The sequence below is a fragment of the Macrotis lagotis genome, chromosome 4 (genome assembly GCF_037893015.1).
Source record: "Macrotis lagotis isolate mMagLag1 chromosome 4, bilby.v1.9.chrom.fasta, whole genome shotgun sequence".
NCBI lineage: Eukaryota > Metazoa > Chordata > Mammalia > Peramelemorphia > Peramelidae > Macrotis > Macrotis lagotis.
In genome coordinates this window covers 134,001,611-134,016,368 of record NC_133661.1, presented here as the reverse complement: position 1 = coordinate 134,016,368, position 14,758 = coordinate 134,001,611, and the positions used below count along the sequence as shown (strand labels likewise).

At 33.9% G+C, this 14,758-nt stretch overlaps 1 protein-coding gene across 5 annotated transcripts in view; it reads right to left on the bottom strand.

Moving 5' to 3' along the window:
• Positions 1-640: 640 nt before the first annotated feature.
• MCTP2 (multiple C2 and transmembrane domain containing 2) overlaps positions 641-14,758 on the bottom strand; it is a 266,381-nt gene continuing 252,263 nt past the window's right edge. For all 5 annotated transcript variants that reach the window (XM_074234164.1, XM_074234162.1, XM_074234166.1 and 2 more), the window contains 3 exons: positions 12,756-12,865; positions 4,216-4,313; positions 641-1,848 (listed from right to left, as the gene is read on the bottom strand). In XM_074234164.1, coding sequence (XP_074090265.1) covers positions 1,780-1,848; positions 4,216-4,313; positions 12,756-12,865 — 277 coding nt within the window. In that variant the 3' untranslated portion in view covers positions 641-1,779. The remainder of the gene's footprint in view (positions 1,849-4,215; positions 4,314-12,755; positions 12,866-14,758) is intronic.

The following is a 14,758-nucleotide window of genomic DNA, read 5'->3' as shown; positions in this document are numbered from 1 at the left end:
ATTTCAAATTTAGATTGCTTTTTCTCCCTGACCCATTGTAGGATTTTGGGATAAATTCTTAAATTGTCCAATACAGTCAGAAAAGAAATCCTAGATCCAGTATTAGAAAGCCAACCTAAAGATGTTCCTAAATAACAGCCAATAGTATTTAAGGTCTTTGAAAGTAGGAGTCATTTTTTTTTTGTTTTTTTTTTGTTTTTTGTTTTTTTTTGTTTTTAGTAAGTCAGTCCATAGTGCCTGGAAAGTGCAGGTGCTTAATAAATGCACATTGAATTAAGAGAACAAATTTTACTTTTTAAGCTATAAACCAATTTTAGATTAATTTCACAGATTCTTCAAGGATCAGTAGTCCCATTGTTGTGGACCCTCAACTCCACCAGCACATGTAAGAATTAACAGTTGAAATTATAAAGGCATTCTATAGCACCCGCCTCAAAACAAATCTGTCCAACATAGTGATGAGCCTCTATACATTTAGCTAGGCTGGTCCTATGAAAAACATGCAGTCTATGCCTAGGCTTACAAAACCTGGATTCATATCAATCATGATACCACCTCTCTGAATCTCAGTTATCTTCTGTAAATGATGAGGGTGTTAAACTAGATGGCCTCTGAGATCCTTCTCCCTCTAGATCTTAGATTCTAAACTTTTTTTTTTCCATCCTGGTAGAAACTGTCAGAACTAGGATTTTGTAAATATAACCTTTGGAGATTCAGTGCCTCCTCTATATCAGAAAAAGGCATTGGGAGAGATCATTAGTAGAGATTTATTTGAATAGAGAAATCATGTATTGGAAGAAACAATTTTGTCCCCTTCACTTAAATTTTTAAAAATCTGCCTTTTCCCCTAAAATTGTAGTGTTGTGCCTTATTTTTTGATAAAAAAGTAAATGATACTGATAAAATCAATGAAATAATATTGGACTGAATTAAAAATGAACTCTTTGTTCAGTTGGAAGATTGCATTTCTTTAATTTATTCAAACTGGTTGCTCCTGACGTTTCCATTGCCAGCAATGGACCCTATGGAGCAATATGGCATCCAGTACCAAGACAGTAATTGCAACTATACAATACCTACTAAGACATCATTGAAACTTCAAGTTTTTCCTCCCCTTCTGGTCAACATGAGATATTTATTTTTTATACAATATTGTTTTTTAGGTTTTTGCAAGTCAAATGGGGTTAAGTGGCTTGCCCAAGGCCACACAGCTAGATAATTATTAATTGTCTGGGGCTTTGAACTCGGCTACACCTGACTCCAGGGCCGGTGCTCTATCCACTGCGCCACCTAGACGCCCCTAAATCACACAATATTTGAAAGGATGATGGGCATCAAAGATATTAGAATAAAAACATTTAAGGGAACAATGATCTAAATGAAGGTGTTAAAAATAGCTCTTTAAATCTTCTGGTGGAGACAATAAAAAGATCAAAGTTTCTTCTCAGTCCAAAAAGTCTAGACGATATACTCAGAAAAACTAGCCATTGCTATTCTCCAATGGGGAAATCAAGATACATGAGGTATTAGTTCAGTTCTTCTGAGATGGGAATAGTTATGAACATTCCCTAGATTGTCTCCTCCAATTGAACTGACCCTCTGTGCAAAAAACCCCCAAAAACAAACTAATGCTAATACTCATGAGTTCCTACAGGGGAAAGATGGGAGAATGTGATATAAATATGCCCTTTCAGAATGACTATATGGACACTAATGGTTTTGGTGCTAGTCTAAACCAAATCCAAAAAGAGATGCTGCATTCCAAAATCAGTGTGTGTCCTAGAGAGCACTCCTCTTCTTCCTAAGGGGACTCTGGTTGCTGGATGGTTTCAATTCAGCATACTGCACCTGTAAAAACAAATAGACATGACGTTTGCAGCTAGGTAACTCAAGCTCACTACAGTGTGTGTTAATGGCTCCCCAAGGACAAACCAAGGGAAACTAAGGAAGGTTCAAAAGTAATGAATCATTTTCTAAACACAGGAACATGGGGGATTAATTGCAGGAAGGATTTGAGAAGTCATGCATCATTTCATGAAACCAAAATATTAAAAGCAGATTTTTCTAATGAGATGCATGGCTTTCTACCTGCTCTCAGCACTGTAAGATTATTTTTGTGTGTGCCAGCATTAACCTGTAAGTAAGTTTAATAAGAGTCTCTGGGGGATTTGCAAAGCATGTGTATCTAAGTGTACAGCATGACAACTTTTTCAGAATTATTCATTTTTAAATGAGTATCTCAAAATTTGAAAAATGTCAGCAAATTATACTTATTTATTTTTCCATAAAGAGAAAAAGTCCCAGATCTGATACTGATCCCAAGAATTAGATCTACTTCTGTTTAAAATGAATTTCATTTACAGTGTAATGGCTAAAACATATGTGATAAATATGATCATTGTAGAGTCCCTAGTGGCAAACTGTCTATTGTATTATTGAAAAGTTTTCCCAGTGAAGCACTGAGATTCTTATTCATGGTACAGTATATCTTCCCTTAATCCTCTATTTGTTTTCCTCACTGTACTTGTTCCAGTAACAAATCGGTCTTAATGCTTTAAGCATCAGTCCTTAGTCTGTGTATAGATATGTCACTGAGTAGTTTTGATGGGAATTTCAACTACTAGGAGGATTGCAGAATTGGACTCAGAAATAATTTCATGAGTGATGGTGAGCTTGAGACAAAGTGGTCCTGAGTAGGAATTTTGAGATATGCATGGCTTTAATTATGATATTGTATTACCTGCCACAATGTGCTCACTATTTTGAGTATTTGGGCCAAATTCCCTTAGGATGGTATATTCTATCTCACAAATTCTAGCAATACTTCCTCACAAGAAAATAAATGAAAAAAAAAGTATCTACTTTCTTAGAGGATTCAGGGATGATCCCGAAGGAGTCCAGACCCATTTAGGCTAATGGTATAAATATAAATCTCAAATATTACACAAACAGGAACTGGGCTATCTTTACCTTCAAATGTAAATGTCAAAGGGCAAACAACAATGCATTGAACTTAGACTGATCAAATAAGAATAAAAAATGCAGAGAAATAACCAAGGAGCTCTTTCCTCAATTTACAAACACTTTAAAAGAATCTACAAACTTCTGAAGTTATGATTTTATTCAAATATGCCTGAGGGTATATTGACAATTATTTTATAATCTCTTACAGATTAAAACCAGGATCTGATTTTTAGGTTCTTTCAGATAATGGTTCATTTGTTTGATTACTTCCCTGAAATTTACCATCAAATGTCTCCCTAAGCACCAACCTTCTACCTCTTATTTGTTCTGCACCTGTGATAACTCCTGTTAAAAAATAAAATACAAATTTAAAAAACTCCAACAACAAACTGCCTCCTTTCTAGAATCCTAGCAGGTCAGAAGGATTAGCCAACCAAATAAGACTAATATGTGTAATATTTTACTTGGACTTTTTTTTTTCAATCTCAGCAAATTTAGGGAAAGAGGATGGTACCAGATTCAGCGATCTACTAATACTGCTTTTTATTGATCTGGAGTCCATTTTTTTCCAGATCCTTAGTCTATACTTATTAGGAGTAAATCGGATTTAGAATTCAATGGATTCAGCAGACCTGGATTCTAGTTCCATCTCTCTAATGAATTTTATGTTTCCTTCCTCAGACCTCAGTTTCCTCATTCAGAATATAGTGATGTTAGATTAAATGCTGCTATGTTCTTTCCTAACTCTAACATTTTCTATGACTGTGGATTCCTAAATCTGTAGAAGAAAAATACGGGAGTTTATCCCACCAAGCAGATAATCATGGCAAGCACAAAATGAAAAGAATAATCCCCCTCCTCCCAACATCTCTTCATCTGGAAGTGGGAAAAAAAATAAGTAAAACCTCCCCAGGCTTTGTATCTCTGTCTCTGTCACTTACTGAGTGTATTTTATCCCCTTCAGGGAAGCCAGAGAGCAAAAAGGTGAGAAAAACATTGCTCGGTGGCCACTCGGTGTGAGTTCCAGATCATTTTTAAGCAGCTCTTTTTCAGGATAATTTTCCACAATCATCTTATGCTTTTGACAAAGGTTTTGTAGCTGCCTCCCCTGCTATCCATCTCCCTTTATGGATTTTCTGATTTCTTATCTCTGTTATTCAAAAAGCCTGTGCATTGTATTCTTCCTTCACAGTGGCGGGCAATGCTACTGCTGCCTGATGCCCCTGTTGGTGGTGGTCATTCATTACTTACCTTTTGAACATCAGATGGTACCCTGGAGAGGAAATCTAGTAGCTCATTATTGTCGATGGCATAGGGATTTCTAAGCTTCTTAGTAAATTTATTTATGCCTAAAAAAAAAAAAACAAACCCAGAAACATAGGGCCTTTTTTATTTTTTCTATTTTTGCAAAGTCCCTTGGCCAAGTGGTGATGATGAGAGTGGGGGTGGGGAGGGGAATTCACAAGTAAAAATTAGTGTGAAAACAATTACTAGACCTCAAGTCATGCACATGTTGCTGTCATGTGGAATCATTCACAAATGCCTTTTCTTGGAGGAAGGAAGGGGGGAAAGAGAGAAAAAGAACTCAGTTTGCTTTAGTTGTGAAAATCCCATTACAGCCTCAGCAGCAGGGTAGAAGGTACACAAGCGGAAACCGTGGAGCTCATGTGCTTTTTTGGAATATACTGATTAACAGCCTATTCTGCTATGAAAACAAATGTCCCAGAAGGGAAAAGGCCTTTATTAGCCCAAACATGTTCTTGCCTGATGGCTTTAGACAAAACGTATTGGAGAGGAGGTGAGGGAAGGAGGGAGAGAAGGAAAAGGGGAATATGAGGTTTTTTGCTTTTGCTTTTTTGGTTTGTTTGTTTGGCTTGTTTTGTTTTTCTTAAATCTGTCCCCTCCCATTCTTCTTCCCCTCAATAATTTTCACAGTTCCTCTTGCTAAAAAACAGAACTTGACACATTGATTAAGTCCTGATCCTCCAAGAAACTATGAAAAAGTTATTATTAGAAAATTATCTTACTATGGTTACAAACTTCATTTATCTACCACTAATATCACTTCTAGTTTTCTGAGCAATGAAGTGAATGTTAATTTAGGATTTGAGTGATGATAATCAGAAGGTGGAATCAACATTTAAGATGTCAATATACAGCAAACTCCCACAGAGGTGTCTATAACTTATGTCAACATGCAAGTTCAGACTAAACCCTCTTTGTATATGTGTTTTCCCCCACACCATGTCTCTCTGTTTTCAGATTGCATCTGGCTAAAAGTATGACCAGTGGTTTTTAAGCTATATTATTTTTACCAAATTTCACCTCCATTTGTTATAAATTTGGTTTTTTTAAAAAGACAAATTCTAGGTGGTCTTCAAAGCTTTGCCATAGGATCTTTATTTTACATGGTTCATACTTGAAGATCCTTTCAGTCTTAATGATGCTGAATGGATGCATAGTTTTTATATAGTCAGTATCCTTCAAAGAATCAGAAATAATATTTATCTATTGAACTTTTTCCACACACATGAAAGGTTTGACGTTTTCTTATTGCATTAAATATCATTTTGATTTCATCTCTAGTTCTGGTTTCCTCCGAGTTATTATCCCCCATACTGCCAACTTCCATTTATGCTGAAAAGGGAGATTAACAACTGCTTTACTACCCTAGAGGTAATAGGAACTGACCATTGTCCAGAAATATGGGATCATGTGGTGGTTTGACAGTGAAAGGCTGCTCAGTAATGGAACCCTTTTCCTTGACAAAAGGCTGTTCCCACCAGGGCTTTTTTCCCCCCTCTACCCCCACAGAAAAATTCATGCTTCTAGCTAAAATTTCCCCATAGCTCCTTTAAACTAAAATACACTCAACTATGCTAGTCTGAAGAAATTTAATTGTGGGCTTTTTTGGCAAAAGAAAACAGACAAGGGAAAACGATGAAGGGAGACAAAGACGTATTGAGAAAAGATATATCTTCTATTGTTAATTATATATAGTGTGCGCATCTGGAGTCTTTACAATGAACAGCAAGGCAAGGATAATATCACAACCGATCAAAACACTGCATTCTTAGTGACTGAGAAGATTATAAACCTGAACAGCAGCTCAAATGTACCAATAAAGGCAGAAGTTGTCCACAATGCACTGAATCTGTCTGAAGTAATCTGAAAAGCTTAGTTAGTATAAAAAAAATTATATGAAACTGAGATCAAATATTTCAAAAGCACACCAATGGTTTATAAGATTTTGTGGACTTTATTTTTTCTTAGTCACACATAATTTTCTTCAGCATGAGGTCAAGGGTCAGAAACCCAGGAATCGCCTTGAATCAAGAAAAGTAAATGATGCCGGGATGAGTTAGCCCTTGAAACAATATAAGGAATGAGAATAATCTATGGAAATTAAAAGGTGCTTCCAATGTCTAGCCCAGATGGAAACAGGGTCCCATTGTAGATATACAGTGTGAATACTTTAGCAGAGTAACAAGGAGAATAGGAATTTCTAATGTGGGGATTCACTCTATTGGGAAACTAGCAAATGAACAATACTGAAGGATTTTATAAGACTATGAAAGACGATTGTTGGGAAAATTTCAACAAAAGAAAGTCTATGAAGTTACCCCCCCCACTCCTTTTTTTTTTTAAGGAAGGAATCTGAGTGGAGGGAAAAAAAGACCAGATCCTCTGCCATTACATGGCTACCTTCAGACCACCCCTGGGAATAGCTTTATATCACTTCTTTTGTAAGTATTAATGACAGATATAGTCCTAGTTACAAATACACAGGGGTCCACTCTTGCCCTGGAAGAATAGAATTAGCTCAGCCCAGGGAATCAGGAATCTAAGGTCATATTCTATGATAAATAAAAGAATAGTATCATCAGTTTATTACTTTTTGGAAGGGAAAGAAAGAAAGGAAGATATTTGCAAGCATGAAGGTTCCCAGGATTAGTTGCTTACTACAGACCTAAATCTAAAAAGAAATCAAAGTAAAATGATTTGATAAGACCAATTCTTTGCATAAATATGTACATAAATGATATCAGTTCTAAGTCTATGCCAATTTAAAAGATTGCAGAGTTTTGAATAGGTGGGATAGAATTTCCCTCAGTCCTCCCTATTATGGGAAATGCTTATTAGAAAGACAACATGAGTTGTTTTTCAGCTTCAGGAGTGATGCTGTTCCAATTTTTTAGCTTCCTTGACCATGACCTTGAGATGTGACATTCACATAAAAAATAGACTAATGTTTTTAGGAACAGACTGGCTAATGAAGAAAGGAAGATGTTAAACTAAGTTATCTATCACTCTAGCTTGTGAGCTTGCTTTCAATTCAAAAATTTAAACTATTAATAACATGTTTTATAGGCACTTAGAAAAGAAACATGAGATGACTACAAGGTCATATGGATCACAGTCAATCTAAACTCATTTCTTTTCAAGGGTAAGATCATTGTCTATCATTCTTTGATATAATATACATGAATTTTGGGAAGGATTTTGGTGGTGTCTAATAATAGTGTGAGGGAAACAGGTACATTAGATGATAAAACATCATGCAAATTAAGTAGGAGGATAATTTTACTCTTATTTTTTAAATTTAGGTCTGCAATACTATCTCAGTCTGATATTATATTGCAATTGACCTTGGATGAGTCAGCTAAGATTTCTAGGCTTCAGTTTCTTTGTAAAGTGGATTTTCTTCCAGATCAAAAATCTTAGATTGTAGAACCAAAAATTTATTATTAACCATCACAATACTACAGAAATATGTTTTTTTTTGGTTTGTTTTTATTGTAAGGCAATGAGGTTAAGTGACTTGCCCAGTGTCACACAACTAGGTAATTATTAAGTGTTTGATTCCAGAGCAGGTGCAACCTAGCTGTTCTGCACCACCTAGGAATCTGTTCTTGATCTTAATATGTTCAACATTTTTATCACTGCTCTGAGCAGTTGCTTATCAAATATGAAGATGATGAGAATTTGGAAGCACAGAAAAGCAGAATCTAGATCTCAAAATATTGAAATGGGATAGACTTGATGAGTCAAATCGACTAAGATGAAATTTGATAATTACAAATAAAAATTCTACTTTTGGATCAGAAAAAAATCATCTCCCCAGGGATCAGGGGAGGGGAGAGAACTAATAGAAAATAATTTAGGGAAAAAAGAAGGGTATTTTTGTAGATTCCAAATTCAATGAATCAACAATATGATGAGGCAGCCAAAAAAAGCTAATGCTAATGCTAACTGGATTAATGTAATCATAGACTCTATTATGATGGAGGTTGGATCTTTCAGTTGGATCACATATGGATTATTGTGTTCAGTTTTGAGAATAATATTTTAGAAAGGAAATTGAAAAGCTGGGATATACTTAGAGGAGAGTGACCAGATGGTAAAGGGACTTGAAACTATGCCATATGGAAGAAACTGGGTACTGTTAGCCTGGATAAAAGATGTCTGATTGGGTTGGAGGTGGGGATATAAGATTTGTTTTCAAATATCTAAAGAACTTTTGAGTTTTGCTTAACACTAGGAGGCAGACCTTGGAATTGTAAGTTTTGAGAGGTAGTTTTTGGCTCAGGATAAGGAAAATTCTCAAAATTAAGTTTGTTTACAAGGGCAATGGCTTACCCTGAGAAGGACTGAACTTACCATCTATAGAGATCTTCAAGAAGAAGCTGTATGATCATTTTTCCACAGAATGCCATTGAGGGGATTCCCAATCATATAAAGGGTGGATACTAAGTTCCCTGGAATCTCTTCTAACTCTGAGGTTCTACAATTCTTTATTTTAGCTCAATTCAAACAATTTGATAGCCTATTACATACAAGGAACTATGGTGGATTCTGAGAGAGACACAAAAATAAAGAAAACAAGATCCTTGCAAATTAATATTGAGGCTGACAAATATAGACTCAGATAACCAGGATGGAAAGAAGAATGCAAGGAATTCAAGAGGAAAAAAACCCTTCTATATTGGGAAAGGAGGCATTGGAGGAGTCATAAAGAAAGTGGTATTTTAGCTGGATCTTGACAGATGGATAAGATTTTCAAAAAAGATAACATTGGAAAGGGACGGAATATTTTTAGACATGAAGAAATACATGAACAATGATATATTGGTATAAAACCAGTTTGAGAGAACAATCTTTTTTCAGTCTGGCAGGACCTTAGTTTGATAAAATTCTCAAATGGTTGATAGAAGCTAGGATAAACTAGGGCTTTTGACTTCATTTTTTGATTGAAACAGTTCTCTTCAAGGTTACTAATGATGAATAATATGAGAAATCTAATTTTTTTTCTTTCTTCATTCTTTTTGACTTTTCTGAAGTATTTAACACTGTTGACTACCATCTCCTACTGAATACTCTCTCTTCTCTGGGTAGTCACACCATTAGAGAATTGGTCACTTCAGGGGTCATATGATGAAACATATATATCCTGAGAGAATTTCTCTATCTAGTGTAATGTATCACATTTAATTTGAATTCTCAGGTTATTTAAAAAAAACTTTACTAAAACATACTCCATTACCCATTGGAAAATATTACCTACAGGAAAGTAAAAGTGCATCATAAGGAGGTTTAAATGATGTCCTAGAAACATTTCTTTTTTTAAAGTTTTTTTTTTTGCAAGGCAATGGTGTTAAGTGGCTTGCCCAGGGCCACACAACTAGGTAATTATTAAGTGTCTGAGGTCGGATTTGAACTTAGGTACTCCTGACTCCATGGTCGGTGCTCTATCCACTGCACCACCTAGCCACCCTGAAACATTTCCTCAATGCATAAAGTCATCCTATATGCTTTTTAATAAAAAAGACCCATTGCTAAGCTATTAGGTTAGTCTACTTAGGGATAAAGTTAACTCAAATTGCCTTGGGTCTGTTCTCCAGAGTCTTGGCTCAAAATTATGCTAGGTAGAAGTACAGAGTTAGGGAATTTAATTCAAGCTAGCACAGGTTTTGATTCACATCATCAGAATTGAAAAAAATATCTTCACTATAACATATCTGATATTTGTTCACGTAGCTCATGCTTTGAGACTTCGAATAAAGGAAAACAAAAATCTTGAGGTAGACCATTCTACTTTTAGACAGCTCTGCCAGGCCTAAATTTCTATAAAAATTTTGTGACATCTTTGAAGATAAAAAGAAAAATGAAGGACAAGGACAATGCCTTGGAATTATGTGGTGGGAGTAAGAGTAAGAGGGAGGGATGGAAGGGAGGTGGGAGTAAGAAGCAAGAGGTATCAATGGAGGACAAAGAAATTGAGCAGGGAGAAACATAGGGGAATCAAGAAAGTTCTTTAAGAAAGATGAACTCTAGAAAAAGCAAAAATTGTAAGTCACTGTAAGACATTCAGAAAATTCAAACAAAATGAAAAACTTTATATTTATGTAAATGCATATACATATTCAAACACGCATAAATGCACACTTACAAACACACACAAACATGCATACACGCAAACACACACATGTGCAAATATACATGTATGTGTACGTGCACATATGTGTGCAGTGAACTTTTTTGGGGGGGAAGTATTAGTACATGAGTAAGTAGGAGGTAGAGAAAGTAATTAGTTTGTCATTTTGTTGGTCCTATTACCCATAAATACTTTACTCACATTTAAAAATAATGTAGTAAGAATCCATCATGTGCATTGAACTATACTGGAAAAGGAACTATACAAAGGAAGAATAGGATATATTTCTGCCATTAAGAAATTTACAATTTAAGAAGGTAAGAAATACATCATGTAATGAATAATGAGACCAAATTTCCAGAGTGATTTCTGGAAATCAGTTTATTATTATAGACACATTAGAAAATATTTATATATTGTATTTTATACTAAAGTAAATACTGTGTATTTATACACTAGAATATTGTACCTTTCAAAATGATATGGGGGGGGAGGAAGTCCTAGCAGAGTGCTTAATTATCATTTTTAATATGTTGGAAAGCTAGAAGTTTCCCGAATAAATAATATTGAAGCAATATATTTTCTCTTCATTAAAAATTAAGGGAAAGAAAGAACAACCCAGATGATATAAAATCTTAGAAAAACCTTAATATTTTAAAAAAATTCTAGAAAATTAAGTATTTTATAATTTATGCTAAAATTTAAGAGATATGGTTGTTGAATTATAATGAAGATGCCTTTGTAAAGAATGAGTACCATTATAGAAATATTTTAATATATTCTGTGCCAACCTGGTAGACCTAGAATGAGATAAAATAATTGATAACCTATTTTAAAACTTGTGATTTTTGACTTAAACAATGCAATAAATAAATGATTAAAATATATTAAGGGACTGTACACAGTAAACAATGTATCATTCAGTATTTTGAGTTATAATACAAAGTCCTGTTGCCCTTCTGAAGTATTCAATACTAACAATATAAGTTCATATTAAGCCAAATCGAAGGGAGAAGTAGCCAGTACATTAAAAATCTTTTTCAAGCAATTTTGGTAAATGATAGAAGAAAAGAACAACTGAAAGAGTTAGGATCAATAAGGACAAAAATTGATGAAGTTTCCTTGGCTAGAAAAAAACATGAAAATGAAAAATTGTAAGGTGCTAGCTATGTCCAAGTAATAAAAAGAGGATGGATTAACATGAGAATTTTAATCAATCTCCCCTTTTCCAAAAGCCCCTATTTTAATTTCTTTCAAAGCCAAAAAAAATTCATTTTAAGGAATTCTATCTGAGGTCATTCCTTTATTACAGAGTGGTTTATCAGTTTTTGCTCTTTTTTTTAAGAGAATAGTTTCTATGTCCTAGACACTAATGCTTCCCAGAGTATACTGTGCCATCTATATGGCTTTCCTCAAAGTCAAAGACTGAAAAATGCCAGAAGTGACAAGAGACTAGATAACAGCAGGAGTCAAAGGATTTTTGCATTGAGAAGTCATGATTGATAGAACTCTAATAAAAAAAAAAGGTTAATAAAATTTGGGGGTGAACACTCAGAAGATCTTTCAAAGTTAACCAACTTCCCCTATACATTTAAAAAAAATCCTGCAGTGAGTTCTTTTCATATCACAATACAGAGCCTAACCAGAGGCAATCTCCAGTGCTGCTTTTTACCAAGAGATTTAAATCATAACTGTTACTAACAGTATTAAAGCCAGTGCTAAAATTTCCTATATATTTTCCATTTTTGTTTCTGAAAAAAAAGAAAAAAATCAATAAAACTGTACATAGGGACAATAGTGTTTTTTTCCCCTCTTCCCATAAATGGTTTCCTTATCTTTGAAGCATTAGTCAGGGAGGCATAGATTATTTCTTTAAATGCATCTGGACTTAGAGACTCTGTTATTTTTTTTTTCTTTTAGAGAGAGAGATATGATGTTGGGAAAACCATTGGAAGAGTCCATTTTTTTAAAATATTATATAAAGGGAATTTTTGGGTGTTCATTCAATATATAAACAATAGTGTTTCCTGCAAAGATGCACAAACTCAGCAGTATTTTAATCAAGGGTTTTTGAAGTTGTGAAAATGCAAAGGAACAAAGCATGAGCTTTGTATCTGTTCAAATTTGTATTTGTTCAACATTATGCAAGAGGTGGATGCATACATACACATATTCTTACAATAATCTTCTACAACTGATCATTTCAAGGAGCTACTGGAAATTTTTTTACTTGAGGTTATTTTTTATAATCTCATATTTAATATCAACAATAGAATAATTAACTTTTATAGTCAATGTAAGTTAATTGTATTATTTTCTGAAAATCAATGGGAAAGAAGAACTAAGCAGAACTTACCCCATATTAAAATGATGTAGCGCAGTGGTATGAAGTACAAAGTAATGGTGGCTACTGCCAGTGCTAAACAAGCCAGTCCAGAGAGGAATGGAACTGTCCAGTTAAATGTGCTGCAGAAAAATGAAGAACTTAATAAAGATGTTTCTGAAATATTTAGTGTCACATTATATTAATTTTGGAATGTCAATCAAGTATCTATTCAATGCTTACTATATGTTGAGTGCTATTTATTTTAGATTCAAACAAATTTGAAATTTCCTTTCAAGCAACTGAAAATGATGCTTTTCTAAAAAAGCCTTAGAAATATGCCTGTCAGAATATTGGTAGCTGTACTTTTATGGAGCTTTCTTTAAGAAAGCTTTCTTTTTCTATAAGAGCATGCTTTGGCTATAATGGAAATTATCTGAGAAAAAGTTGCCATCTGCTCCTAGAAAGGCCTTAACAATAGGAATAGATCTGCCTTGATATGTAGCTTAGAAAAAATATTTCCTGAGACCTCTTCTGTTTCATTATTTCTGATTCTATTTTAATTATTATCAATTTTTGGCAAGAAATATTGAGGAACACTGGACGCAGAGTTTGAATTCAGGTTTTCATGTTTCCAAGTCTAATATCTTGACCACATTGCCACTTTATTAACACATATCTATAACTATAATCAGACGTTAGAGATACAAGGGCAAAATGAAATAGTCAGAAGGAGATTATAATTAATTTTTTTTATTGAACACCTATTTATAAAGATACTAGCTATTTGACCCCGAGGAAGTCACTTAAAATCTTTGTTTGCCCCAGTTTCCTCAATTGTAAAATGAAGATAATAGTAGCACCAAACTTATAGGGGGTGTTGTAAGGATCAAATGAAATAAAATATGTAAAGTACTTTTAAAGCCTTAAAATGTTATATGAATGTTAGTTTTTAAAAAAAAATATGCATTAGATGTTTAATAAATATTTGTGGAGACATTCTATAATACAACCAAATTACAAGAAAGCAAATCAAAATTTAACACATTTTAAATCTGTGTCATGACTGAAATGTAATGACACGAAAGTTCTAAACAATCTTTGATATTACATATAACTAGAAATATACATATATATATATGAATTTTAGACTCCAAATATTTTGTTTAAATCAGTTGATCCATCAATTGATAAAAAAATAGTTAAGCAAAACTTTTCCTGATTCATGAACACCAAATTAAAGTGGAATTCCAATGCAGTTACATATGACATACTACTTTAATGCCCAAAGGCTCTTTAAGGTCATTATTATCAAAATGAATAGCAAACAAATTAATAGTACCAGTTTTAGAAGTCTTCCTGCATTGCAGCTGGTCAGAACAGTACCCTGTTCATGGACTGGAATATATGTCTCAGACATTGCCACCACAGCTGCACAGGCAGGGTAGAACCTCAAAGACCTTGTAATTTTTTTTTAAATCATTCTTCTGTCTTCCTCTTAAAAAAAAGAGGCTTTCCTCTGTTTTCTTTAATCATTCAATGGACATTTTTGTTCATAGAAGCTTTTAAAGCAATTAGAGCCTCTTAGCCACCTACATGAAGTTCTTCTCCACCATCACCACTTTATGGTTTTACCAACTACTAGCTTCAATGGAGTAAAATATTTCCAAGGCTAATTTCAATGTGTATTAATCAGTATTGCTTTTGTCCCTAACAAAAGATGAAGATATAATACATTTGAATTGAAATCCTTCTTTTCTGAAAATTTTTCCCTTTTAAGTCACAACCAGATGAATAATATATGATTCAATTCAATTAAAATAAAATTTACCTCCAATCCCCAGAAGGCACTTATTTTGTTAATAAAAAATGGAACAATTTATATAATTTATTTGGAAAAGATAATTATAAAGCAACAGGAAAATATAGTCATAATTTTATTTTTTTGTTAGATTTTTCAAGGCAATGGGGTTAAGTGACTTGCCCAAGGCCACAGGACTAGGTAATTATTAAGTGTCTGAGGTTGGATTTGAACC